Here is a 23,042-nt window from a genome sequence, read left to right on the forward strand (position 1 = left end):
CAGTGACCCAGGGCTCCGAGGGCCAGATACAGGTGCCCAGCACCCAGCGCAGCACTAAAGTGGCCGTGTGCTAGGCGGGGATTTAGGGCCCGAAGCGGCTCTTTAGCCTCCCGCAAAGTCAAACTACGGGCACCAGCAGCCTATGTTGGTAAGGGAAACGGGCGCCACAGGCCCACCGGATGCACTCCAGTTTAACTACAACCCCACTACTGGCTTTTGCAGTTCAAGTGGCAGCGCTTTCTGTTGCTTCCTGCCCTGCAAGCCGTAAAGTAGTACAACGTTGTAGTGCAACTATGCGACACATTTCTTTTAGCTCGCAAGTGGAATATCTCCGACACAGACGACAACGGTAGAACTAGCCATGTACCTAAGGCTTTGGGTTGGCCACGGACGCAAATTACGGGCGGCGGATCAAGCAGTGGCCAGTGCTATTCTCGACACGCCTGGCCACCAAAAATTCCAGAAGGCGTGGCCCGTGGATTTTAAGGGCCGCGGGGTGATCCTACACCTGCGCCCCCTGCATCATCCTACAGTATAAGACAGGACATCCCAGTCTGCCAACACAGAAATCCCCCGGAAAGGCGTTGAGGAAGCCGTCCGCGTGTTCCATGCGAACTGGCGCACCTCGAGGGAAATTTGTTAGGGGTCCAAAACCCAGGGGGTAGCACTGGTTCTTGGAGATTTTGCTGACATCCAAAAATATCATAGTTCGACTGGTGTTTCGGGCGGGCGCAGGGTGCTTCCTAGCGCGGTGCTGGGGAGCAGGGGGTTTCGCTTAGATAATAGTGCCGCTCGCAGGCGGAGGCGGGTGTGCGAGGGTCCAACTTGCACTTGAAGCGTGTCACCAAGTCATAATGTGCGCTAACTGCTATAGCTCCACGTTAACCCAGGTGCTGATCCGACTAGCATGACCAGCACGCCTAAAGCCTTCACATCAGGCTGGGTTACTACAATGTACATTGTAGGTACGTACCACAACTGGTACCCCGGGCTTGGAATGGAACCTGAACGTCATCCTTGCCTTCGTCAGTGAGAACCACACACTGGCAGTAGTAGACAAACTCTACCTTATTCTTACGACCGTCGACTCACCATTCATTCTACAATCTGATCTTCTATCGTTACCATGGCTTTCGCGCAAAACACAACCTCGCATGGCTGAGCGACCCAGCCATGGCCGCTAGACACGACAACTACTACCAGTATCGAGTACAATATCAATCTCAGCATCGATAATATCAGTTCAGTCTCCTCCCGATCACTGACCAATGCCACAATGCGCCAAACCAGCGTCAAGACCATTTTCGCTCTTCCGCCAGTTGACACTCGATCATTCACCACCTCATGGCTTCTCCCACCTCTCCTCCTCGCATTGCTCCGTCTTCTCGTCTTCAGCTACGCCCTGGCAACCCAACTAGCGAACTGGATCTACGATGGCACGCATTCGGCCGCCCGCGACATCGGCCGGGAGTTCAGCTACTTCACCGTCCTGACATTCTGGGGAATTCTGTTCTATTATCTTGTCGCCGGTGTGCATACACTAGTATACAGCCTGAGGGGCCGGGACTGGCTTGACCGCTGGCCCTCGGCGCTCCAGCAACTGCACTCCTTCTTCTACACAACGATTGTGACTCTCCCGATTCTTGTCACTCTTGTGTACTGGATTGTGCTTTATGACGGACCGTGGTTCCCCGTGATATTTGATGGTTGGTCAAATGTAAGTGGCGGTTTACTATCCCAGAAGCCGAAAGGATTTTGATGTGTTTATGAGAAACCGTTTCGTTTCCCTTTGCTCCATGGATGTTTCGGCGCAGTCGTTTTGCACGTTCACGTTGATGCTCATATCCCGGTGGTCTTCATCTAGGTCTCTCGACATGCTCTCAATTCGCTGTTCGCACTACTCGAAATCTTCCTTCCGGCCACACACCCTCCCCCGCTTCTGCATCTGGTCGGTCTGATCGTCTTACTATTGCTTTACCTGGCGCTGGCATATCTCACGCACGCCACGCAGCATTTCTACGTCTACGACTTTCTGGACCCGGACAACGGATCGGGCAAAGTTACTGGCTACTGTTTCGGCATTGCGGCTGCCATCATTGTGGTCTTTGGCGTCGTTTGGCTTCTCATCTGGTTGAGGAGGAGATTCACCAGAGAAGGGAAATTAAGTAGACACGACATTACGTGGCGTAACACGCGAACGGATCCAGAGATGGAAATGGCCGCAGATCCTAGTATGAGCCGCGTAAAATAGAACGGCTCGGATTGGATCGAGGAAGAGAGACTTGGAGCATGTTTGGTCACTGTTTTGGTTCTGGCAAAGAGCATACTGCTTGGTACATTGTTGGATATTAACGCTCAACTTGCCTTTACATATATCCATCAATATCACAAGTTATTATTGTGCTTCCCCCTTGGTGGTTCGAAGCAAATGAACTACAATATGCTCCAATTCGAACGGGCCCATCTCAAGCAAGAATGAAAGGGATGGCCAGCGTAAAGTTGCGGACGGTGCTCTGCTTGAGATTACAGGGTGTTGGCCTATTGTTTTACTGTACATCGGTCGCTAATGCCACAGACTTCTCAAACAGGTCGAGTAGCATAAGGTACCAGGAGTGCACAAAGTATTCTCAATGCCAGTGAGCCACATCTCGAGTCAGCCACTTTGTTCTTTCTGCTCCTTCTTTATTTCTTCAATCTCCTCAATTTTCTCCTCGTCGCCAGCTTCACCCTCCACTTTCGCTTTCCTAAAAGCCTTTCTCAACTCACACCGACCTAAATTCTTCCCACCGGCCTTACACTCATCACACCGTTTCCCATGCGTAACCAACAAAATATGCAACCCATATTTATCTTCATCCGGAATTTTCGAGTCCAAATGCGCATAAGTTTCATCTCTCGAAGCACTCTTCGGCCGCCACCCTAGAAGTCCCGTAATCCGCCAAACATGAGTATCAACCGCAAAACTCTCACGCTGCAGACAAAACAACAAAACGCAACTGGCGGTCTTGGGGCCGACGCCCTGAAACGACAACATTTCGCGCATCGCATCCTCACTCGAAGCACTATGCAAATGGTCCAATGAATACACGCCATATTTTTCATACACTTGGTTCAAGATGGAAATAATGACTTTTGATTTCACGGCACTCAGCCCACCGGATTTGATGGCTTCTTGAAGTTTCGCTTGGCCTCCGGCTGCAATGGCTTCCCATTTGTCACTGCCGCCGTAGACCTTGTCCATGTTGAGTTTTGCCCGGGTCGAGTTCACGTCGCTGGTGTTTTGGGACAGGATGGTGCGCACTAGTGCGTCGAGAACTGAGGGCGAGTCGCCGCAGCCTGCTCGGGTGGTGGATGCGATTACTTCTTTGGGTCGCGTGCGAGGCCCGTGAAGGGAAATTAGGATCCGGTGGGCGAGTTTGCATTCTGCTGGTGTTGGATGAGGGAAGTCGGGGAAGGGGGATTGGTTCGCGAATTGGGCGTAGGATTTTAGTTTTTTGGTTTGGAGTTGTTGCTTGGAAACCTCCTTGGCCGCGCTGCCAGTGGCGGAGGAGGATGTCACCGTCTTCTTCGTCTTCGTCTTTGTGTCCAGGTCGTTTGGACTCGGGTTGCGAGTATTTATCTCTCTCCTGCCGGGCCTAGGGCTGACGTTGACGTCCGAGTCGTTGGTTCGGCTGGTACTCCTACTGCCGGTGGTACTTGTAGCAAGCGCCAACTTGTTTTCTTCCTCTTCTGTCTTGATCCTCTTCCGGCTCTTAGCCTCTCTGTCTGCTGCGGCGGCTGCTCGCTTTCGTGGGGTCGATGAGCGCGGTGGTGGTGGTGCAGATGGTATTTTCTCTTTCTCCTGCTTGACCATCGGGCCAGCGCTGGGTGGCTGTGGCTGCTCTTTCACTGCTTGTAATTGCTGCCTTCGGGCGGTGGTGCCGGTGCTGCTGCGGGTGATTCTTCTTGCCATCGCCGGCGCTGTCCGCGTGGGCCTTGACATTGTCGCGATGCACTGCACTGCAGTGGCAGGGCAGAAGGTCGGAATATTTTGCCTAGGATTTGTCCATTGTAGACTGTAGTGTTGTAGAGCGATGCCCGAATCAGGTACTGGCACCGCGCGCTGCCAGTGCGGCTTCGCAAACATATGGTGATGTCATGATGTGAAGATTGGTATCACGGATTCCGAGCTCCCTACAATGTACATGCGAGATATCGACCGGGGAAAGGAATGTGGCTCGCACTCCATCGTGATCGATTCGATCGATGGCGCCACGTTCTGGGCTGTGGTACCTGCGTCGTTCTCCACAGCTGGAGATTTCGACCAAGTCAAGCGGTGAGGGATACTGGGCGTATCATGACTCGCGTTGGCGGCCTCGTTAACGTTCAGCTCTGTGCAAGTGTACTACATACAGTTACTAGTATGTATATCAATATCAACCCTGGAATGATCGTCTAGACAATCATGGTTTCGGAAATGACAGATATTGCCAGTATCCATCGTCCATCCGTTCGTCGTGTAAGAAAACAGGTTGACAAGTCCAGCAATTGAATTACAAGCGGCGTCTGGAAGCATTGTCAATCCACGACAAAAATCCGAGAAAAGAGAACGGTGTCCGTGAGATCCTAGTAGTACAGCGCTTCGTCCTCGGAGGGTTGTACAAAAGGGCGGCGGAGTCTACAGCCTCGAACTGGGACAAGATACCCGAGTGTGTCACAGAAGTCTCCTCCCGATGACAAGCCCAGCTCAGCCTTGAGCAGACGGCTTTCGCAGCTTGATTCTCTTTGAGGTATCGCCAACGCCAGCTTGGTTCCATACTCTGTCCTTTCTGGGAGTCGTTGCTGCCGAGTCGGTGTGCTGATATCGACACTTGCGGCGCCTCGAGCAAGACCACGGCATGGTCGTTGCATGGTGCAAAAGCCGCATGCCCCTAGCTTAAATGCTCGAGCTAGTAGGCTTCTGGCGCATTGTGCGGCTCGACTTGTTCTCAACGGATGCGACAAGAAGCTCTGACTCTACCAGCACCGCGGACACCGTACACCAACGAGAGCCCGATAGCAGGGCCTCCAGCCCATGGGATATGCCGGGGATGGCCGAAAGTTCAGGGCGCAAGCCCATGTGGCGTTACTCCTCAGTGGTGGAATCATCGAGGTGATCCAGTGGACGACTGTCTTCAGGTGGAAATCGAGCAAACAGCAGCACGCCGAAGCCAATGAGAGCAACAGCCTGCAATCCCCAGTTAGCAAGACTAGCTCGCAAACGATCCTTGCAGGGCCAGATCATTCCATACCGCATTGCACGTGAACACAAGCTCGGTCTTTCCGATACCAGCAAAGGCAGCAAATATGACACCAAATATGAAAGCTGGAGATTATTCCGAAAAAGAGTCAGCATAGTTCAATCAAGTTTCGAGAAGCAGGCAATGCAAAGACTCAGATCTGTTGACTCGGATTGACCAGGTTAAATGCTTACTCGTGGACAATCGAGCCATGTTCTCGACCAGGCTTACTCCGGCCAAAGCGTCGGTCCTTTCGCTACTGCTGGCGGAGCTTCCGACCATCTGCAAGACTGTGCCTTTGGCAGCTGAGCCTGTTCCTGCAGCAAATGGGAGAACGGCGGCAACCAGATACATCTGCCATCCCTGGCGGACAAACGAGCAAAGAAGGGTAAGGAGGCCATCGGCAATCAACGAAAACCTCGTATAGGTAAGATCGAATGTGAAGGTCTGTTCCTTCTTGTGCCCATCGGCATTGTTGTTAGTGTTATCGTCAGTACCTTCTGTTCGAGCCGAGTCGGCAGTCAGCAATGGTTGCCGCTCGTCGGGCAATGCGGACGCTGATGGGGCGTTGCTCCGAGCGGCCGCCTCCTTCTTAGCCCTCCAACGTCTCCCGATGGCGATGAGCTTCGGAAATGCAAAAGTCAAGAAGAGACCTCGAAGCATGGAATACATAAATATCAACCAGCCATTCTCTCTGGTACCGAAACCAAACACGTCTGTCGAGTATAACTGGAGCAACGTGGGTAAGTATCCTGCAGCCGGGTTAGTTTGGGCATGATAAGTTCCAAGCTGGATTGATCTCCGTTTACCTGTAGCCAGGATGCCTAGAAAGACACCCCAAGCGAGGAGAAAAGCGCCGTATTCTATGCGGATTACGCCGTCTTTCCCGATGAATTTCCGTGGAGCGAACACGGCCAAGGGGCCGAAGAACCTTTTGAAGAAGCTCTTGTTGGTAGTGCCCTTGCTTGAAATCCGCTCGGACCCTTTCGTCTCTGCTGGAGGGATATGCGGCAGACACACGAACACATAGGCGCAAGCAGTGAGAAACAACATCAAGGTTAGGCGGAATGGGGCTTTGATTCCAAAGCTCTCTGCCACCATACCACCTAGAAGAAAGCCTAACGCTGATCCAAACATCATGGCTCCGGTCAAGCGGCCCAACGCGGCCGTCCGACCTTCATGCTCGACAACCTCAGTGATAAATGTGTTCAAGACCAGTAGGTAGCCGCTTGGACCTCCGATAATACTGACAATCTGCGAACATTGAATGATGGCAATGCCGGTGTTGCCCCAGACCTCGACCCCCACATTCTGGATAAGCAGTCTGAGAGCCGGGAAGAAGACCTGGATGATCAATGTGGGCTTGACGCCGATCCGCTTGATCAGGGAGCCTGTGAGGAACAGATTCAACAAGCCAAAGATGGTCGTGCTGGCACCGAGCAGCGATATCGACAGAGCCGTGGAGCTTTCGATGGCGTGGATCGAGCACCTGTCCGCCGAGCCTTCAGGAGTTTGCGTGCTTGTGGCATCGACATCAGAAGCTGCCAGCATATAAGCGAGTATTGACCTCGTCACTTCGGCTGCCTTCGGACTGGGTCCGCTTGAAGGATGGTTCTTGTAGTAAGCATCGCAGGTCATGAGTCGAAAGACATACAACAGCGGGACTTGTGTCACGCCGAAGCTCAGGCTCGTGAGGAACGCACACAGCAAGACCAAATACTTCACCGAGGGTGACCATTGTTGCCCCGGTGCGTTACTCTCATCTGTGCTGTTGAGTGACTTTGATTCTTCGGCCAGAGGGTCTTGGATTGCAATGTTCTCCACGAACCCAATGTCCTCCTGTGACCGCGTCCGACTGAGATAGAGAGACTCGGTCTCTTCGAGGTCTTCGCGCTGCACCTCGCGATGTTCTGACGAGGCTCGCCGAGAATCACTGTGGCGATTGGTCATGGTTAACAACCGCGGGGCCCAAGGTCTGCCCAGCCAACACGCATTGACTTCCTTCTGGATATGTGACTTGAGGCGCTGGAATGGCTGTCATTTCCAGTTAAGACTTAGGAGGACAAGCAAGCAAGACTTCGCTGGAAGCGATCAAGTTCCTCTCTGGCTGGATCACGTCAGTTAATCCGAAAAGCAACAAATGCAGTGTTGGCGAGATGGTTCTGGAGGTGAAGTAATCACGGCGTTCACCGTTGGCATGCTGTGCCGTACCATCCGTCGGCCTGCGGGTCACGGTCGGCTCATATAATACTGCCGTTATATCCGCCCACTCGGCGAACTCCAGAGAACACTGAGACGCAAACATTTGGTTCCTGAATTCGCCAACTTGAAAGCGGCGCAAGCAGGGCGGCAGTACTAGTATCAGGCCCTTGATGTCCTGATGCACGAAATAACTTCAAGTTCAAGCTCACCACTGAGCCCTTCTCGGTCGATGAGATCAGCTTCCAGTCCAGTCCAGTCCTTTCAAAATGCAAGGTTGTCTGGTCTGCCAAACGGGGTTTCGAGCAGACGACGGACTAGACCCTGAGAAACTGTGTTGAGATCCCCCTTCGATCGGCGGGAGAATCAACCCCCAACCGTGACAACTCCGGCTCGTGGCATTTGCTGAGGTGCATCCTCGTATCATTTTTCATTGTGTTTGTCTTGTTTGTCCTGTTTGCCACAAGGCTGGGCCACGGGTGCGCTTGGTCACTGGGGACAAGTTACACTACGGTCGCCCGTACCTTCCGTCTCAAGACCCAATTGTTGATCCCTATTGTTTGATGTGAACATGGCCATTGAAAGGAATGCAGGTGGCAGGCTTTGGGTTCCAACGCAGTTGCAGGCATGTGCCTTCTCATCGACGCACGGCCCTGCATAGATCCCAGAATATGTTGCGGCACAGAATCAATTCAGTGTTCTCGTGACACGGCCATCGTATTGATGAGTCCAGATCACCTCGAGGAGCATGGTTTATAGCTGGAGAAACTCGTGTATAAGTGAATGGCTCGGGTCTGGCACTCGACCGCCTTACCTCTCTGAAAGCCACTGATAGCCAACCATGGCCATATGGCGTTCTGACACTGCGGCACATACCCTTGCCTTTTCTGGTGTCACTGTTACACAACAGGGATCAGCCAATTGTACGATCCTATCCCGTTTCTCTAGCTGCTGCCTGAGTGAGCATGTGCCAGTGAATTGCTTGGTTGACCTATAGTAGCCTTCCACGAATCCAGCTGCAAAGAACTAAACATGTTGCATCTCCAGCATGCCTCTGGCTCAGTCCGCACCTGAGGTTCACAGAGGCGACCACCTCCACACTAACTCGGAGCGTGGCTTTGAAGCAATGCATGGAGGCCACGGCTATAGGTAAGGGGGGTGCGCGTGTCCTCGATGCTCTAGTGCTTTGGTGCTCTTACAGTTCAATTCTTCCCTAGAACCCCTTCCATCACAACCGACCTTCACCATCTACATACACCATGTGCGAAGTGCTCAACAGCCTTAAAATGGTTGGAGGCGAGAGAGTGGAAAAGACCACTGTTATCGCGTGCAACAAACGTCCCGCCAATGGAGATGCCACCAAGTGCCCAAACTACAAACGTACCTACCTCGGGTCCAGCCGCACGAAGAAGACCAACGGCTCCAAATGAACCGCCAGGAGCAACTGGCCAAAGGCGACACCGGCCAACATCCGCCATCACCAGGTCAGACGTACCGAATACCAAGAAATCTAGCTCTCGTCCGCCTTCCTGACTATTGCATTTAGGGCAAGGATCAATCTCTGGCGGGATGTTCATGGCGAAGGGTTGGCAAGAAACCTGCATACACATGTCGGACTACCTACGTATGCTTTGCTGAAAACGCGAAGAACAGAAGGCTTGTACGCAGGCTTGACGCCTGGTATCAAGGAGAGGCTTCAATCACTCATCCTCAAATGCGCGGTTGCATACGTGGCAACGGATACACATTCATTTTTCTGTCTCTTCTAGAGAGCAGCTTTGATCTCATCCGTAGCAATGGCATCACAGGATGCATCAATTGCAGACATGTGTCGGCTTTCAGACTTATATGCAAGGAGGGCCTCCTGGGCAGAAGCGAAGTTGCCGTTCCAACAACCCAAAATGGTGTTTTGACAGAAACTTCCAGATACGTCCGGGAACAAGCCTTGTTCGTATGCTCTTTCAACTTGGGCATCAGCCCCCTGACGTTGATGATAGAAGGCCAGTAGCTTTGAATCGCTCGACGAGAAGAGCAGAGCTTCATCGGGATAGAGCTCGTGATACGGGAAGTTCCCATACGCCAGCTCGTACAGCGTGGATCCCAGAGCGAATAGGTCAGTGCGCACGGTATTGTCCTCCTCCGGCGGCCTTGGGAGGAAGTGGGTTGCTTTTTCATAGCCAAGTGCAGGTCGCCCTGGGCACGAGGCAGCATTGAAGTCCGACAGCCGAGCATTCATGTCGTTATCGAGCAGATACTGTTCTAGTTTCAAGTCGGAATGGATGACCCCTTTGGCATGAATCACAGCCAGAGCTTCGATCATCTGCGCCCCCCACTTGATCCGCAGAGCGAGCGGGACTTGATTGTTCTGTTTTTGCATGTAGTCACGGATACTGCGGTGCGGATAATACTCGATCTCGACATACTCGGCCACGGCTGTCTCGGCGGGGATCCATCGTGCAATCCGAGGGTGTGGCCCAATCGTCTTGTACGCGCACGTCTCGTTCTCGAGTGCCACGAGTGGTGAATCCGGGAACTGGCTCGCTTCGGGATATTTGCGCACGCTCTTGCCATCAATCAAGTAGACCGTGCTAAAAACGCTCGAGTGGAGCATCTTGCCCTCGTCCTGGATTTCTGGAAGCATCGTCGCAAGCCGACGGTAAGCCCGGCCGGTTTCTCGAAGAACCTCGCGCGTGGTTCGGGAAGAGGGTATCGGTAGGGCGATTGAACAATTTGTCTATCGCTGGTCTGGAGGTACCCAATTCAGTTTGAGCTTTCTGGCAAAAAGGATATACGGTAGATGACACGGCCGGTGGCTACTGCTGTCAGCGGCAGGTGGACTCATTAGCACAGCGTTGGTGTTCTTAAACGGATGCAGTTTAAGTCAACTTGAGTCTGGGGTAAAAAGGGGGCGGCGCGAAACTATGTTCCAGGGTTGTCTCTCTAGAGTCGAAAGTGGTTTAGCTTGCGATCCAAGGGTGAGCGCGGGCTCCCACTGGCAGATCTCAAACAAGGCTGCGCTTTGCCAAGGGGCCTTTGCAATTTGAATTGAGCAGACCTGCACCGTCCATGCACAGGAGGAAGCGCAAACAGGGCAAACACAGTAAATGCAACAAACATACCGATAAGAATTCAGTGCCCACCTCGAGTCTCATTGCCCTTGTCGACCATGCATCGAATCCATTTTGCAGCCAAGCATGTGAGGGTGAGCCTCAAGACCACGCACCGCGCCTTGTGACGATTGAAAGATATCTGTGGAGACAACACCACAACTTGAATAATAAATGTGCCCGTGGATCCATTGATAAGGGTGTCAAAAATGGGCCTTGCTAACTTAGTGGTGGCCAATCGATAGTCACATATTGCGTTCTATTACCCCAAGATCTGATCTGGGCTGCCGAGGCAGGAAAGTGCATGCGGAGGACTCCGCCCGGGACTCGCAATCAGATTGATTATAAAGGGTCCGACGTCGCTCTCAACTCACCGACACTCATCCCTCAGTCATCTGGTTGTCCTCCCAGGCAAAGCAGGCCAATCGCCAACAAACTCCACTCACTTCCAACTCAATCGCGCGGTCTTAATTACTATCCAACATGTATCTCCGCGCCGCCCATGCCGAATACCACATCCCAACACTGCGGCGCTTCATCCAAGAAAACCCACTCGGCCTCTTCATCACCGCCTTACAATCGACAACGTTCCCAACTATCCAATGCAGCCATGTGCCATTTTTACTCGACGTGCAGGATGAAACCAGCGAGACGGAACTAGGCAAACTACGAGGCCACCTAGCCAAGCCAAACCCACAAACCAAATCCATCACCGAAGCCGTGCAAGCGAGCACTCCATCCCGATCCAACGGACGGCTTCGCGAGGAAGTGTCAGTGGTGTTCAACGGTCCCGCACACTCTTACGTGACGCCCAAGTTCTACGTCGAGACAAAACCCACCACGGGCAAGGTGGTCCCGACGTGGAATTATACGGCTGTCCAGGCGTATGGGACCGCCACCATCTTCTTCGACAGCAAGGCTGCCGAAACAGGTGAGTTCCTTCACCGCCAGATCACCGATCTGTCGCGGTTTGCAGAGACGCAAATGATGGGGTTTACGGGCGAAGGTGATCGGCTTAAGCCCTGGGAACTCGCCGACGCGCCTGAAAGGTACACAGAGTTGCTAAAGAAGAATATCATTGGGGTCGAAATCGAAATCACTAGATTAGAAGGCAAGTTTAAGATGAGCCAGGAACTGGCGAGTGGGGATAGAGAAGGCGTCATCAAAGGGTTCGACGCGTTGCAGACGGATAATGCGTCGAGGATAGCGAGGACGGTGGAGGAACGTGGAAGGATAAAGGACTCCGCTGCCAAGCAGGGCTGAAAAAACTACTATGAATGAAATGACGGTAGAGGTGGCGTTGATTGATGTTTATTTGGTCGGGAAGCCAGGCGAGACGATTGGATACAAAGAGTGTTTCTGAGAGCCGGAATATATTGAAGATTGTTTAAGGACATTACCCTGAGCACACCAGACGCCGCCAATGGAAAACTTGCCATGTTAACACCCGACAAAGAAAGAGGCCGAATTCAAAACTTCTATAAAACGCCCTCCAGAGTCTCCATGCTCAATCGATCGACCAATTCAAGCAAGGGAACATCATATGTCTCCCTCGTTGACGGCCTACAAAGACAGAGCTTGAGGGCTTTTGAGACCCTATTTCGCTGCGACTTGGAGTGCGGACAGTTTGATCCGACCCCAGCTCACACTTGATAATGACCGGTCAGATCAAGAAGCCACAGACTGGAAAGGGGAGTGACGAGTCCACGGCCCTCAATCAAATGGGGCATTTCGAGTAAGATCAAGTCGGCTTCTCCCGCACTTAGCAGCACAATCTCGAAGTGCACCACACTCATCCCATCCTCAGCTTGAGCATGGGATGTGCAGCAGCAGGACACTGATTGACGGTCTCAACAAGCTCGCCCATGGGCGGTCACAGCATCACCAGAGAGCTCGAGGCGACTCAGTCACCCTTCCAAATGTTCTTGGCTTAACAATGGTGGTGTCGACTGGAGATGTTTGAGTCGCATTGTGCCGAGAGAGGTGAGGCACGCCCCTCATCAAACAGCCAGCTTTTTCGAGGCTTCGTATTCCGGGTCATCATACGGCTTCATGTCCATAACCTGCCAAGCCCGAGCCGCATGCAACTCCTCTGGCGTTTTGGTGTTGATGGCCAGGTGCCGTCTGCCCAGATCACTGATATACATGACGTTTTTACCCTATCACAACGCCAGCCAGGCAGCTTCGTCAGTGAAGGTTCGATAAACGGCGAGAGAACACATGGTGTGCAGCGTGCACTTACCAGACCCAAGGTCAAATCAATAGAGGTGTCTATCATGGAAGGTTTGTATGGTTTCAATGGCTTGTGGTTGATGGAGCGCACGATATTGCGGGCAACGTGGAAGCCTTGGAGAGAGGCGGCGCGGCCCATTTTTGGCCCAGGGGTATCAATGACGTCTCCCAGAGCAAAAATCTTATCCGAAGGCGCATCCTTCATCTGCAAAGTCTTCTCAATACGGATCCCACCAGTTGGAGCCACCGAGGCCGGTGAGAACTCCTTGGTCAGGTCAGACTGCGCGGATTGGCCGGTGCATTTTATCTGCGAAAAAGAACAATGGTCATCAGTACGGAACAGGGCGTTGAATCAAAAGCCATTTGGTTTGCTTACCAGGTGATCGCATTGGAGAACCTTCCCATCGCGTAACATGACTTGCTTGATTGATTTGGTCAATTCCGGGTCCAAATCCGACACGACCCGGTCGGCCAGATACACAACGACGCCCATGTCCTCCAAAGCCTTTTTGGCGATTTCATGGAGTGCCGGATCGAAGTTGTTCAGGAGGCGGTCGCGAGAATGCACCAGAGTCACATTCTTGTCGGGAAATTTTGTCTTGATGTCCCCTGCGATTTCGACACCCGCTGCTCCACCGCCGACAATGACGATATCTTTCGCGGCTTCAATTTGGTGTCGCTGGGCTTGGAAGTAATCGATGCATTCTCTCTTCTCGTTCGCGTCCAGTTGTGCAGGATACCGGGCCTTGGAACCCGTGGCAATTGCCAGATATTCGTAGTCAATCGTGGAGCCGTTGTCCAGCGTCACTTTGTCCGGATCGATGGCCACGACCGTGGCCTGTCGAAACTCGTACACGCCGGCTGGAGCAGTCGAAATCTGTCGAGGGAATGGAATGAAGCATTTGTTGTCGTGGCCGTCAACCACCGAAATCCGCGGGAAGTTCCAGGTGAAGTGGTAGTGCGACTTCTTTTCGATTAAAATCACTCGATAACCCGTCGGAAGCGATTCGGCTAGTTCCTTCGCCAGAAAGAAGCCGGCCATGGAGCCGCCGATGACCACGACATTCTTGGGGTTGTCGACCGGTTTGTATGTCAGACGATGGACCCGGGCGGCGCAATTGTGAGTAAGCTGTTTCAGGCCCAGGGACAACGAGAGCCCGACAAGCTTGAGGAAGACCTGCAGCCGGTCGAGCATCTTGAAGAAAGTCGTGTGGAGTATGCGGACAAGGCGAGGAAGGAAAGGGGGGCCACAGCCGACATCTTATCTGATCCAAATGCTGGTCCATTAAATTGTCGCGCCGTGGCACCGCGGACCTTCCGGTCTCGGAAGGACCCACTCCGAATCTCGGGTTCCACTGCAGTGGCAGTTGTCGCCGCGGGCGGTGTTTCTGCTGCCTAGCCTTGCCGAGCCTTGTCGGCCGAGAGGGTTGGCCCGTTGTAGTGTCTCTCTCGCGACAGGAGTGGTAGATTCAAGCTGTGACAACTTTGTTTCTTGCATTAGTTGCATGGCACCCTGTGCTTAAAAGGGGAGTATTGAATACTGTAACTGTTTGCGGTATAGTGCATCTTCACACCTGTTGCCGGGCGCTTGAAAGAAGTCCAAGTCCAACAGGCCTACCTGCTATAAAGCCGCCTGTATGTCCGTGTCGTGTCCGACATCACCGAGCTCAACTTGAAGCGAGCTGCAGTGGCAGACTGAATTTGGCCTCGCCTCGCCGTGTCTTGCACTGGCATTGCATTGCATTGCATGTGATCCACCCGCACGACTTTTTACCATGTGATTAGGGGCCCTAAGGCTCTAGCAAGCCCTTCTTGAACGTCTCGGCCGGCCTCTGGACCTCCAGGTATTCGATGCGCTCCCTCGTCTGTTCAAAGTGCACGCTTCCGTACCTAAGCAACTCAGCAAAAGTGCCAGGCTCGTGGTCCTTGTCCTTGTTGGTCTCTTCGTCCCAGAGAGCTCCCAATGCAGGCGTCTTGGTCAGGTTCTTGCCGTGGGTGATTTTCTGCATGCTCGACCGGCTCAAAAGCCGCCAGACCAATTTGTAAGCGGTCTTGTACTCTGCTGAATCTCTGGGTGCATCGAGTTTCGTGGCCAGAGCGTCAAACAGGATCTGCCCGCCAAACCCGATGGTTGCTTCGGCGCCCCAGTCCTACTGCAAGGCGTTGAAAATGAGGACTTTGTTCAGCCAATACTCGGTGCCGCTGAAGGTGTTGTTGTTACTGTCATCGCCTGTGCCTGTGCTCTCTAGCATGCACAGTTTCATCCATGACAACACTTGGGCGATATACTCGAACACGGTCTGCGGTTCTACGTTCAAGTCTCAGTTGAAGTTGGCTTCTTCGGCCTCCTTGAAAGTGTTTCTGAGGGCAAAGGACACAAGACGACCCTGGATGATGCCTTTGTGGTTCTGACGGCCTTTCCAGAGATGGACGAGGATGTCGTGCCTGGCAGGACCATGAAATGTAAGTTGGAAAAACTCAGACGGTTGTGTGTTCTGGGTTCTTATTCAGAGTACTGGGTCTTTGCCTTTTCGCATACTTACCATCCTTTGATAAAATGGTCGCCCTTGCGACTAGCTACAAAGTGATTCGCCATGATGGTGCCGAACATGATTGGGGCGGAAACCTCATACGGCGATTCCGGGTCAGCAAGTTGATTTCAACAGATCCGGTCGAGGTCGCGGATGAGAATGATCCCGACGCCCATGTACACTCCTCCATGGGTATACAGGCACGCACCGCGCAGGAAGTCCGAGCTATGGGGTCCCACGTACACCCTGGTCATGGTGCCATTGACAAACGACTGAGGCAGGAGGTCGGCAGAGACATAGTTGAGCGCATAATTTGGCGAGTCGGGAATAGCATCGAGGACTCGAACCGTCCAGCTCGGTCCACACAAGCGAACCCAGTTGATGACGTTGCGTTGGCACCACCCAGGCATGCTGCGGAGCCCTTTGGCCCAGAACGCCCAGATATTCTTCTCAGACGTGACGGGTCGGTGGGTTTCCAATGAGCGGAGGATGTCTTCGTCAGAGTGCTTGTCGAGCGCGTCGACATATCGTAGCTCATTCTGGTATTCCTTCGGGATGGAGAATTGGGGAGATGCCGCCATTGTGTGGATCAGGTCTACTATGTAGAGGGACGTGGAATGGACACTGGGAGACAAGGAGGTCGAACCGATTGAGAAGGGCACCAGGAAATATTCATTGCTAACTCACTGTCAAGAAAGAAGGCTTTATATACTGTACGTACAGTAGGTCTCGACTCAACGTCAGATGGCCATGTGTTCCAAGAAGACTGGAGCCCATCTTGCATTTCGGGTCGTAGACCAGGGTGAGCCGAAGAGAGTGATGTTGGTGTAGGTGGCCTTACCTCTCGTTTACTAGGGTCTTGTCGTTCCATAAGACAGTTTACTAGTAATCGGCTGGACAACATCGTCTGTACGTTATAAATCTTCCGAATGGAGATTGGCTGCTGGTCACCTTACCCAGATATGCCTCAATAATGGGCCTTCCAGTCCGCTGTCAGATTTCGTGATAAGCCTTGAATACTGCGCCGGAATACGAACCAATGCTGTGTGATTCACCGTATTACACGTGATCTCGCTTATCTGCCAAGCCCCATTAAATTGCCCGCGAACGCGCTGCGCGTCTCGATTGGGATTCGCATCTGTGGGGGCTTGGATGTGGTGAGTGAGAGATCGCGTCCCTCTCTTTCTCTCGCGACAAATACCATTTCCACGCCGCAGTTTATGCGCCCGTGTCAATCAAAGCCTTCGGTGGGCGACTGCTCCGGCCGTTGTCCAATATGTATATCAAATCAATAACCATCCAGGGCTTCAAAAGGTGAGTTCTGGAGTTAACCAGCACCGACGTTGGTCTTTTCGGCCACTGACCCAGCTGTAGCTACAAGAACCAAACCGTGGTCAACCCTTTCTCGCCCAAACTCAATGTTATTGTCGGTCGCAATGGCTCCGGGAAGAGTAATTTCTTCGCCGCGATCCGGTTTGTCCTCAGTGACGCCTATTCGCAAATGGGTCGAGAGGACAGACAACAACTCATCCACGTGAGTAACGAGCGGCGCGTCTGTCATCGATGTCAGCTGACGATTGGTTAGGAAGGCACGGGTTCGGCGGTCATGTCGGCGTATGTTGAGATCGTGTTCGACAATTCGGACGGCAGATTCCCCACCGGAAACGACGAGCTCGTCTTGCGCCGCACTATTGGCCTGAAAAAGGACGAGTATTCGCTGGACCGCAAGAATGCCACGAAACAGGACGTGATGCAGTTGCTGGAGAATGCTGGCTTTTCACGCGCAAACCCGTACTATATTGTCCCACAAGGCCGCATTACGCGCCTGACGAATATGAAGGATTCGGAACGATTGGACGTCTTGAAGAGCGTGGCCGGGACACAACAGTTTGTGGCGAAAAAAGAAGAGTCCCTCAAGATTATGAGTGACACCAACAACAAGCTGGCCGCGATCGACCAGACTTTCGAGCAGATCAATGAACGCCTGGCGGAGCTCGAAGAAGAACAAGAAGAGTTGCGGGACTTCCAGGAGAAAGACCGTGAGAAACGAGCACTAGAGTACACCCTTTTCTACAGAGAGCAAGAGGAAATCAACAAGGCGCTTGCAGACCTCGAAGACAAGAGAGCCGGTGGGATCGACGATGCGGATGAGAATCGCGAACGCTACGCCGAAGTCGAGGATGAGATGGCCAGAATTACACAACAAATACAGCTGCTGAACCAGCAAATTCACGCGGCACGGCTTGAGAAGAAACAACTAGAAGATGAAAAGCGTGAGAAGGCCAAAGCTCGCGCCCAGGTCGAACTGGAGGAGAGAGATTTGGCGCATGGGCAACAAACAGCGCAACGGACGAAGCAAACCCATGACCGAGAACTGAAACAGGTCCGATCTCAGATTCGGGAAATTGAAAAAGAACTCAGTAGCATTATACCGCAATTCGAAGCGGAACGTGCAAAGGAGCAGTCAGTCAAGGCCCGTCTAGATGAAGCGATTGCTATCCAACAACGTCTCTATGGCAAACAAGGGAGGAGTGCACGATTCAAATCGAAGAAAGATCGGGACAACTGGCTGCAGGCGCAGATTGGGGAAGCTTTTGAATCTCTTTCACGTTTCAAAGCCACGCGCATGCAGACCGCAGAAGGCATTGTTGAAGACGAAAAGTTGATCGCCAGTCTGGAAAAGGAGATCCAGAGTCTGCAGCAGCAAATGGCCGGTCAGGATGATTCACTCGACAAGGAGATCCAAGCGGCCAACGAGCGTAAGGAGACCCTTATGGACGAACGAAAGCTCTTATGGCGTAGAGAGGCTCAGCTGGATTCGGAGTACTCGGCGGCTCAGGACGATCTGCGAAGAGCAGAACGAACTCTGTCGCATATGATGGATGGCAACACCAGTCGAGGTCTGGATGCTGTTCGACGGATCAAGCAACAGCACAAGCTTGACGGGTGCTATGGTACCCTTGCCGAGTTGATTGATGTCCCGCAGCATCATACTGCCGTCGAAGTCACTGCAGGAAACTCTTTGTTCCACTACGTTGTCGACAACGACGATACAGCCACAAGAGTGATGGAGATTCTGAACCGGGAGCGCGCGGGTCGCATTACATTCATGCCGCTCAACCGACTCAAACCGAAGACCGCCAACTTTCCTAACGCACAGGATGCTCGGCCACTCATGTCGTTGATCAAATATGATGCCAGGTTCGAAAAAGCAGTGCAACAAGTGTTTGGCAAAGCCATCATTGCGCAGAATCTGAGCATCGCCGCCCAGTATGCGAGGACGCATGGACTAACTGCCGTGACACCCGAAGGTGATCGGTCGGACAAGAAGGGCGCCTTGACAGGTGGGTATCACGATGTGCGTGCTTCCAGACTCAAGGCCACCAAGGCTGTAGTGGCTGCTCGCGAGAAGTTTGAGGCAATCAAAGCCGAGAGCAGCGAGATCAAGCTGAAGATCGAGAAAATCGACCAGACCATCACCAAAGCCATGGGCGAGGTTCAGAAACTCGAGCAGCGGAAGAATCATTTCCAAGGCAACCAAAGACTCCTCAAGCAAGAGATCAAAAACAAAATGGACATGCTGCAACGCACAAAGGAGGATTTGGAATTGAAACAGAAGCAGGAAGCCGCCATTGCGGCCAACGTCAAGATCCTGACTGATCAGCAAAAGGCCTACGAGGCAGAATTGGCGTCAGACTTTAAGAAAGCTCTGACACCGGCCGAAGAGGCGCAGCTCGAAAGTCTCTCGGCCACCATTCAGACCCTAAGACGGGAATACAATGATCTCTCGGCGTCTCGAGCAGAGATTGAAACTAAAAAGGCGGATTTGGAGGCCAGACTCAACTCGAGCTTGAAACCACAACTCGAAGCACTCGAGGCAGACGAATTCGAGACAGAGGCCAATGTGTCCGCCTCATTACGAGCCAAGAGATCGGAACTGGCCCGACTGACAAAGGAGCTGGACACCATACAAGAGAATCTGAACGATCTGGAAGACCGGCAGGAAACGTCAGCTACGCAGGTCGCGGAGCTCGAGGCACAAGCGGCCGAGACAAAGCGGCAGCAAGAAGAGTTGGCCAAGGCGATTGAAAGATATCAGCGGCGGCTCGAGAAGTCGGTACAGAAAAAGGCGGCGCTGCTCGCATCCAAACAGGAAACGATTGAGAATATCCGAGAACTGGGCGCTATCCCCGAGGACCTCCGCAAAAAGTATCAGTCCATGGACTCGAACGCCATTGTGAAGCGACTCCAGAAGGCCAAGGAGACCCTAAAGAAATACACGTCTGTCAACAAGCATGCCTTTGAGCATTATCGAAAATCGGCCAAGCAGAGAGAAGAACTCGAAGCAAGACGAGAGGATCTGGAAAACGCCAAAGGGTCGATCCAGAATCTGATCGAAGTGCTCGATCAAAGGAAAGACGAGGCAATCGAACGCACCTTCAAACAAGTCAGCAAGGCGTTCGCCGAGATCTTTCAGAAACTCGTGCCTGCCGGCCGAGGAAGATTGATCATCCAACGCAAGACGGACAAACGGCAGCCCGGGGACGACGAGTCCGATCACGATGACGACCAGGGGCCGGCGGCCAACAAGCGCAGTGTAGAGAATTACACCGGTGTCGGTATCAGTGTCAGCTTTAACAGTAAGCATGATGATCAGCAGCGTATACAACAGCTCAGCGGTGGTCAAAAGAGTAAGTTCATCCCCTGATGGTTTAACCTGTTTTCTCGTTATCAATCTTGTCCGACTCGGCTTTTTGCAAACAAGGGCGAGCGGAGCAGGTTGTTTGTGATATTTCGGCTAACATTGCTCGTTCAAAACAATAGGTCTTTGCAGTCTCGCCCTGATCTTCGCCATCCAAGCCACTGACCCGGCGCCCTTCTACATCTTTGACGAAATCGACGCCAACCTGGACGCACAGTACCGCACGGCCGTTGCAGATCATTTACTCTACCTGGCCAACAGGGCCGATGCGAATGGTGACAATGAAGACGGTGAAGCAGGTGATGATCGACTTCGAGGTGCACAATTCATCTGCACGACCTTTAGGCCCGAGATGTTGAGGGTCGCGGACAAGTGTTTCGGTGTCAGGTTCGCCAATAACGTCAGCACGATCAGGGAGGAAACCAAGGAGAATGCCTTGGATTTCATCGAGTCTCAGACGCAATGAGCAGAGTAACTGGAGCTGTAAGATCATATTATGCATACCTGGTCATTTATGGAGTCTGGCTTTACGTCCAGGCCAGGCCAGCTGGCTGTTTGCCCTGATCGAGGAAAAGCTTGAACGGCGGCTGAGTGTGCGGGCTGTTTGCTAGTGGGGAGGCTGCGTGAGCGCTTGAGTACATACAACGTGAGGAATGGTCCCATTCCTATGAGCCTAAATGATGTTGTTTCTGCTTGCTATGATAAGGAATATGGACGCGGTGTTACAAGACTGTCAGCATCTCGTCCTCGACATGAAGGCCGGACTCTGATGAGATCAATGACTCGGAGAGCAGAGGAAGTGCTTGCATGTAGCAGTCATAGCACAGTAGTTGAGACACCTTTGGGGAGAGATGAACAATGATGGTTGAACAGGCTGGATTTGTGGTACTCGAACTGTACCTGCCAGAATACTAGTAATTGTGGACTATCAACGGTAGCCTCATCCTAGCATATATGGCTGGACCCGATCAAGGAAAGAACTGATTCTTTGGCCGGGGGAGACCAAGATGTTCTCGCAGAGTGGTCCCCTTGTAATCCTGGCGAAAGATGCCTCGGCGCTGTAGCTCGGGGACCAAGCGATAAACCACATCATCCAGACCCTGCGGGACGAACGGAAATACGACAGTGAAGCCATCGGCACCTTCTTCGGCCAGCCAAGTGGCCATTTCGTCGGCGATGGACTGAGGAGTTCCGACGAACGCGAGGCCGGAGTAGCCACCGTACCGCTGTGCCAGTTGACGCACGGTCAGACCCTCCTCCTCGGCCAGCTTAAGGACTCCGGCACGGCTGGTCTTGCTGGCATTCGTGTCAGGGAGATCCTTGGGCAGCGGGCCATCCGGGTCGAAGGCCGAGGCATCTGTGCCCAAAGCGACGGAAAGGGAGGCGATGGCGCTGTCGTAGTGGACGAGACTGTCGAGTTTCAGGCGTTTGGATCTGGCGTCCTCGACAGTGTCACCGACGATGATGAGCGCAGCCGGCAGGATCTTGAGGTGGTTACGGTCGCGGCCGGCGGCGGTGGCGCGGCCTTTGATGTCGGCGTACAGCGCCTTGGCCGCCTCCAGGTCGCGCGGCGAGCAGAAGACGGCCTCGGCGGTTTCGGCCGCCAACTGTCTGCCCGGTTCGGACTGGCCGGCCTGTACGATGACCGGCCACCCTTGAACAGGACGGGCGATGTTCAACGGTCCCTTGACCTTCAACTCGTCTCCCACGTGGTTCAGCACGTGCATCTTGTCCGGATCAAAGAAGATGCCGCTCTCCTGGTCGCGGATGAAAGCGTCATCGGCAAAACTGTCCCAAAGTCCTGTCACCACGTCGTAGAACTCCCGCGCCCGCTTGTACCGCTCGCTGTGCTCGACGTGCTCGTCGCGCCCGAAATTCTTGGACGATTCCGGGTTGCCTGTCGTCACTATGTTCCACGCCGCCCGGCCCTCGCTGATATGGTCCAGAGACGCAAAGCGGCGGGCAATGTGGTATGGTTCGTCGTACGTCGTGGATGCCGTTGCCGCAAGTCCAATTCGTTCTGTGACTTGGGACAGCGCCGACAGCAGCGTGAACGGCTCGAACGACGTTACCGTGTGGCTGCGCTTCAGGGCATCCACTGGCATGTTCAGCACCCCCAGATGGTCGGCCATGAAGAAGGCGTCGAATTTGGCAGCCTCCAGCTTTTGGATGAACGATTTCAGATGCTTCAGGTTGAAGTTCGCGTCTGGATATGCTCCTGGGTATCGCCATGCCCCGGTGTGGAGACTAACGGGCCGCATGAAGGCTGTGAGATGTAGTTGCTTTGTTTCAGACATGGTGCTGCTGGTCAGGGTAACCAATGATGCCGGACCAGGATTTCAGGTGGATGTGTTAGTTGAAAGAAGAACACGTCTCTTCCAGAGTATATGTTTTCCAAGATTCCGTCTCGGCTTGATTACAGTGAGGACGTCTTGTAGCCATGATGACAAATACGATGAAGCGGCATCGCTTCATGTCTGATACCGGTTGAGGAAGGTCTCCGCGCATGCTGCGATCACGACATCGAGGAGGGCGGGGCTATATACCTGGGACGCTGGACAGGCCATTCGACTCCAGACATTCTTACCTGCATATTTTCGCGGTTGATACTGAGTACCTACCATGAACCTAGTGCGGTTCTCAACGGAGTCTTTCGCACAAAGAGGTATCTGGCTTTTCAGTCGGTAAAAGCAGAGCTGGTTGACACGATGGCCAGAAGTTGAAGCAGGACAACGATGGAGTAGTAGCGATGGAGTAGTAGCGGGGGTCTACTGCTCCACAAGTGGCTTCACGTGATCAGCATCGCCTGACTAAGCCGTGAGGCAGCCAGCGTTGCAATGGTTCAGGGAAAAAAAAGGCCTTGCCATTGAAAAAGCCCTTGATCTTGTTGTAAATAGCAAAGTGCCGATACTTATGGGTTCCTTGAATTTGAGCATTGGGGATTGCAGAGTCTCAGCTGTGAGAGGAATCTTTAGCAGGATTCTCAGCTTGCAAAGGATTTGCGATACGGTCA

At 53.0% G+C, this 23,042-nt stretch overlaps 11 protein-coding genes across 12 annotated transcripts; 3 read left to right on the top strand and 8 right to left on the bottom strand.

Annotated features, from left to right (window-relative positions):
• The first annotated feature begins 557 nt into the window (after nucleotides 1-557).
• HMPREF1120_08254 (uncharacterized protein) lies at nucleotides 558-2,574 on the top strand. The gene is made up of 2 exons (XM_009162499.1): nucleotides 558-1,717; nucleotides 1,865-2,574. The coding sequence occupies exons 1-2, from the start codon at nucleotides 1,277-1,279 to the stop codon at nucleotides 2,249-2,251; spliced, it is 828 nt and encodes a 275-aa protein (XP_009160747.1). The 5' UTR covers nucleotides 558-1,276; the 3' UTR covers nucleotides 2,252-2,574.
• A 79-nt stretch (nucleotides 2,575-2,653) lies between these two features.
• Nucleotides 2,654-3,982, bottom strand: HMPREF1120_08255 (endonuclease III; the record flags this gene model as incomplete). Its single annotated transcript, XM_009162500.1, has 1 exon — nucleotides 2,654-3,982. One exon carries the CDS (start codon nucleotides 3,980-3,982, stop codon nucleotides 2,654-2,656), a length of 1,329 nt encoding a protein of 442 aa, XP_009160748.1.
• A 1,122-nt stretch (nucleotides 3,983-5,104) lies between these two features.
• HMPREF1120_08256 (uncharacterized protein) lies at nucleotides 5,105-7,208 on the bottom strand (the record flags this gene model as incomplete). The annotated part of the gene is made up of 4 exons (XM_009162501.1): nucleotides 5,105-5,206; nucleotides 5,271-5,344; nucleotides 5,453-6,010; nucleotides 6,068-7,208. The coding sequence occupies 4 exons, from the start codon at nucleotides 7,206-7,208 to the stop codon at nucleotides 5,105-5,107; spliced, it is 1,875 nt and encodes a 624-aa protein (XP_009160749.1).
• Nucleotides 7,209-8,832: 1,624 nt separating this feature from the next.
• HMPREF1120_08257 lies at nucleotides 8,833-10,701 on the bottom strand. 2 transcript variants are annotated; one of them, XM_009162503.1, is made up of 2 exons: nucleotides 10,577-10,701; nucleotides 8,833-10,276 (listed from the first exon to the last, which is right to left on the bottom strand). In XM_009162503.1, exon 2 carries the CDS (start codon nucleotides 10,096-10,098, stop codon nucleotides 9,223-9,225), a length of 876 nt encoding a protein of 291 aa, XP_009160751.1. In that variant the 5' UTR covers nucleotides 10,099-10,276; nucleotides 10,577-10,701; the 3' UTR covers nucleotides 8,833-9,222. The 2 variants fall into 2 exon arrangements, with proteins under 2 accessions (XP_009160751.1, XP_009160750.1); XM_009162502.1 differs by having other exon boundaries at nucleotides 8,833-10,599.
• A 195-nt stretch (nucleotides 10,702-10,896) lies between these two features.
• Nucleotides 10,897-16,240, top strand: HMPREF1120_08258 (transcriptional regulator). The gene has a single exon (XM_009162504.1). The coding sequence runs from the start codon at nucleotides 11,048-11,050 to the stop codon at nucleotides 11,825-11,827; it is 780 nt and encodes a 259-aa protein (XP_009160752.1). The 5' UTR covers nucleotides 10,897-11,047; the 3' UTR covers nucleotides 11,828-16,240.
• Nucleotides 12,565-13,991, bottom strand: HMPREF1120_08259 (amid-like NADH oxidoreductase; the record flags this gene model as incomplete). The annotated part of the gene is made up of 3 exons (XM_009162505.1): nucleotides 12,565-12,723; nucleotides 12,807-13,103; nucleotides 13,173-13,991. The coding sequence occupies 3 exons, from the start codon at nucleotides 13,989-13,991 to the stop codon at nucleotides 12,565-12,567; spliced, it is 1,275 nt and encodes a 424-aa protein (XP_009160753.1).
• HMPREF1120_08260 (uncharacterized protein) lies at nucleotides 14,587-15,023 on the bottom strand (the record flags this gene model as incomplete). The annotated part of the gene is made up of 2 exons (XM_009162506.1): nucleotides 14,587-14,946; nucleotides 15,018-15,023. The coding sequence occupies 2 exons, from the start codon at nucleotides 15,021-15,023 to the stop codon at nucleotides 14,587-14,589; spliced, it is 366 nt and encodes a 121-aa protein (XP_009160754.1).
• HMPREF1120_08261 (uncharacterized protein) lies at nucleotides 15,118-15,407 on the bottom strand (the record flags this gene model as incomplete). Its single annotated transcript, XM_009162507.1, has 2 exons — nucleotides 15,118-15,241; nucleotides 15,340-15,407. The coding sequence occupies 2 exons, from the start codon at nucleotides 15,405-15,407 to the stop codon at nucleotides 15,118-15,120; spliced, it is 192 nt and encodes a 63-aa protein (XP_009160755.1).
• Nucleotides 15,456-15,908, bottom strand: HMPREF1120_08262 (uncharacterized protein; the record flags this gene model as incomplete). Its single annotated transcript, XM_009162508.1, has 1 exon — nucleotides 15,456-15,908. The coding sequence occupies one exon, from the start codon at nucleotides 15,906-15,908 to the stop codon at nucleotides 15,456-15,458; it is 453 nt and encodes a 150-aa protein (XP_009160756.1).
• A 230-nt stretch (nucleotides 16,241-16,470) lies between the features above and the next one.
• Nucleotides 16,471-21,176, top strand: HMPREF1120_08263 (uncharacterized protein). Its single transcript, XM_009162509.1, has 4 exons — nucleotides 16,471-16,641; nucleotides 16,702-16,861; nucleotides 16,913-20,018; nucleotides 20,152-21,176. The coding sequence occupies exons 1-4, from the start codon at nucleotides 16,604-16,606 to the stop codon at nucleotides 20,493-20,495; spliced, it is 3,648 nt and encodes a 1,215-aa protein (XP_009160757.1). The 5' UTR covers nucleotides 16,471-16,603; the 3' UTR covers nucleotides 20,496-21,176.
• On the bottom strand, nucleotides 20,012-22,783 carry HMPREF1120_08264 (alkanesulfonate monooxygenase). The gene is made up of 2 exons (XM_009162510.1): nucleotides 20,534-22,783; nucleotides 20,012-20,481 (listed from the first exon to the last, which is right to left on the bottom strand). The coding sequence occupies exon 1, from the start codon at nucleotides 22,324-22,326 to the stop codon at nucleotides 20,998-21,000; it is 1,329 nt and encodes a 442-aa protein (XP_009160758.1). The 5' UTR covers nucleotides 22,327-22,783; the 3' UTR covers nucleotides 20,012-20,481; nucleotides 20,534-20,997.
• Nucleotides 22,784-23,042: the final 259 nt, after the last annotated feature.

This window comes from Exophiala dermatitidis (assembly GCF_000230625.1).
Source record: "Exophiala dermatitidis NIH/UT8656 unplaced genomic scaffold supercont1.7, whole genome shotgun sequence".
In the NCBI taxonomy this organism is placed as follows: Eukaryota; Fungi; Ascomycota; class Eurotiomycetes; order Chaetothyriales; family Herpotrichiellaceae; genus Exophiala; species Exophiala dermatitidis.

Bases quoted from the DNA above. Each gene is read 5' to 3' on its own strand.
- HMPREF1120_08254 (XM_009162499.1), top strand. From the start codon at position 1,277: ATGCGCCAAACCAGCGTCAAGACCATTTTCGCTCTTCCGCCAGTTGAC. The intron at 1,718-1,864 runs GTAAGTGGCGGT...GTCTTCATCTAG, and splicing joins TATTTGATGGTTGGTCAAAT to GTCTCTCGACATGCTCTCAA.
- HMPREF1120_08257 (XM_009162503.1), bottom strand. From the start codon at position 10,098: ATGCTTCCAGAAATCCAGGACGAGGGCAAGATGCTCCACTCGAGCGTT.
- HMPREF1120_08258 (XM_009162504.1), top strand. From the start codon at position 11,048: ATGTATCTCCGCGCCGCCCATGCCGAATACCACATCCCAACACTGCGG.
- HMPREF1120_08263 (XM_009162509.1), top strand. From the start codon at position 16,604: ATGTATATCAAATCAATAACCATCCAGGGCTTCAAAAG. The intron at 16,642-16,701 runs GTGAGTTCTGGA...ACCCAGCTGTAG, and splicing joins ACCATCCAGGGCTTCAAAAG to CTACAAGAACCAAACCGTGG. The intron at 16,862-16,912 runs GTGAGTAACGAG...ACGATTGGTTAG, and splicing joins ACAGACAACAACTCATCCAC to GAAGGCACGGGTTCGGCGGT.
- HMPREF1120_08264 (XM_009162510.1), bottom strand. From the start codon at position 22,326: ATGTCTGAAACAAAGCAACTACATCTCACAGCCTTCATGCGGCCCGTT.